This window comes from Montipora foliosa, chromosome 1 (assembly GCF_036669935.1).
Source record: "Montipora foliosa isolate CH-2021 chromosome 1, ASM3666993v2, whole genome shotgun sequence".
In the NCBI taxonomy this organism is placed as follows: domain Eukaryota; kingdom Metazoa; phylum Cnidaria; class Anthozoa; order Scleractinia; family Acroporidae; genus Montipora; species Montipora foliosa.
In genome coordinates, this window is record NC_090869.1 from 58,646,665 (window position 1) to 58,649,164 (window position 2,500).

The 2,500-nt window shown below is 46.0% G+C and overlaps 1 protein-coding gene across 1 annotated transcript; it reads left to right on the top strand.

Annotated features, from left to right (window-relative positions):
* The first annotated feature begins 1,065 nt into the window (after positions 1-1,065).
* LOC137971701 (uncharacterized) lies at positions 1,066-1,599 on the top strand. The gene has a single exon (XM_068818479.1). The coding sequence runs from the start codon at positions 1,066-1,068 to the stop codon at positions 1,597-1,599; it is 534 nt and encodes a 177-aa protein (XP_068674580.1).
* The last annotated feature ends 901 nt before the right edge of the window (positions 1,600-2,500 follow it).

Sequence of the window (2,500 nt, forward strand, 5' to 3'; positions counted from 1 at the left end):
TCTAGATCATGTAAAAGAAAACAGGGAAAGCGAAAAGAAATCAAGATAACTCGACTCGAGTGGCTTTGATAAATGTAGGTGCCCTCCTCAGAAGAAAATAGCTTTTTAAGAGGGATCTTATCCTTTTAATGCTCTCGTCCCTTCCTTTGTACCCTTGAAGGGATAAGCTACTGTCATTAGCGAGCTTACGCAACAGGACGGCTGGAAGACTCAAGACGGCAGAATGACGACAAAATGTCGCGTAAGATCGGGAATGCACAGTCTCGCGCGACATTTTTTCGCCATTCTGCCGTCCTAACTTGTGACAATGCACAATGGATGTTTTCCGCATACCAAACTCTTCAACTCAATCCCCTTTTGTATTTCTCTTTGCTTGTAAGTCATTTCAGTTGGCCATTTTAGGTCATTGTATCTCATTGTAGGTTATTTTTGAGCTACATTGTAGCTCATTGTAGGTCATTGTAGGTCAATCCATGTTTTAGTAAATACAATATTCTTGGTTGAGGATTGCATAATATGTTTTGGCACTGTACTGTACTGCAAAAAAAGGGAGTAGTAGTCAGTAGTCGTTGGCGCATTACCTGGCACACTGCTGGACTTTGCAGCGCGCAGCGCGCAGAACCTGGAGGTTCTGTTTTGTATGCTGTCAAAGCGTTTCTCTTGACCTCGACGACTGGTGTCATTTCTTCTGAGTGGGCTTCGAACCAATCAGCTGACTTGATGGTCTTTTTGCCAAAGGTGGACATGGCGGCGTTGTACACAACATCTCTGAAGTGTTCCCATCGGTCTTGGGAATTTGCAGTGCGTGGGTGAAACAGGGTTGCCTCCTGGCTCCCACCCTGTTTGGAAACTTCTTTGCTTGGATGCTAAAACACTCATTTGGGCCTGCAACTGAAGGTATCTACCTCCCAACCAGGACAGACGCAAGGCTTTTCAACCTCTTCAGACTAAGAGCCAAGACGTAAGTCCAGCTAAGGTGCCTGCGTGACTTCCTCTTTGCAGACGACGCAGCAGTAACCGCCCACTCAGCTGATGACCTACAACAGCTCATGACTTACTTCAGCAATGCGTGCAAAGACTTCGGGATTAATTACCATTAGCTTGAAGAAAACACAGGTCATGGGACAGGATGTTGAGTCTCCCCCAGCCGTCAGTATCAATGACCATGAACTGGATGTCGTCCATGACTTCGTTAATCTGGGCTCAAATATCTCAGACACCCTCTTACGTGACGCAGAGCTCAACAAGCGCATCGGTAAAGCAGCTACCACCATGACCAGACTGATAAAGAAAGCATGGAACAACAGCAAGCTGACTGAGCACACAAAGTCCCACATCTACAGAGCCTGCGTCGTGAGTATCCTCTTGTATGGTAGCGAGTCTTGGACTTTGCGTGCCCGACAAGAGCGAAAGCTCAATGCTTTTCTAATGCGTAGCCACAGACGCATTCTGAAAATCACCTGGCAGGACAAGGTCCCAAACAACACTGTCCTTGAAAGAGCTGGTTGCACCAGCATGTACACGCTGCTGAAACAGAGACGTATGCGGTGGCTCGTGCGCATGGACGACGGACGCATCCCTAAAGACCTCCTCTACTGAGAGCTTGTGCAGGGAAAACGTCTCACAGGCAGACCACAGCTGCGATTCAAAGACGTGTGCATGAGGGACCTTAAAGCCTTGAACATCGACTAGAACAACTGGGAAGCACAACCCTCGAACGGTCAGCCTGGAGACAGACTGTGCAGAATGGTTTTTCTAAAGAGACACTCGCTCAGCAGCACGAGGAAAAGAGAATGAGAAGAAAGGCTGCAGCCCTGACAGACAGACCAGCTTCAAATGGGCCTCTGCCACAGGAACCGTAGTTCCCGCGTCAGACGGGCCAGCCACGCACGACGCTGTACCAGAATAAACACCTAGAGCGCAACTCCATAGTCTTCCGAGACTGAAGGATGCCTACTTTTTAAGACCTTAAATTGGTTTTCTTTCAAAAGATCATTCCGACCGTGAGCTTCCAAAAAATTTCGGCCATTGATAAATAAGGACTGAATAAATAAATAAATATTAAATTAAATAAATAAATATTAAATTGAATCAAAATAGACCTATCGAATATTGCTACATTTGGCTTGGCATTCTTGTGCGAAGATCGTTTATTACACTGGCCGAAGTCAAGGCGGCCAGAGTTGAGTTTTCAACCTTTTTTTGCGTTTCCACCACAAATCGGCAAAGCCTGCTGACCAAAAGAATCTTGGGTTCCATGAAAGTGGCGTTTGTCGCTAAATAGATACGGGAAGAGCTGCTGCAACGTTGAAGTGTTAATGGACAGAGGAAAAAGTGTTCGGAGTGAATGCGCGCTAAATATATTGAGCGTGAATCGAAAAGATTGCCAAGTTGCTTGCAAAGTTCCAAAGTATGTCACCTGTGATCATGAGTTGAGATTATCTGTGAGCACAAAATGCGAATGAGATGAAGGAGTTTCGCAGAGTTTCGAAAGTGAAAA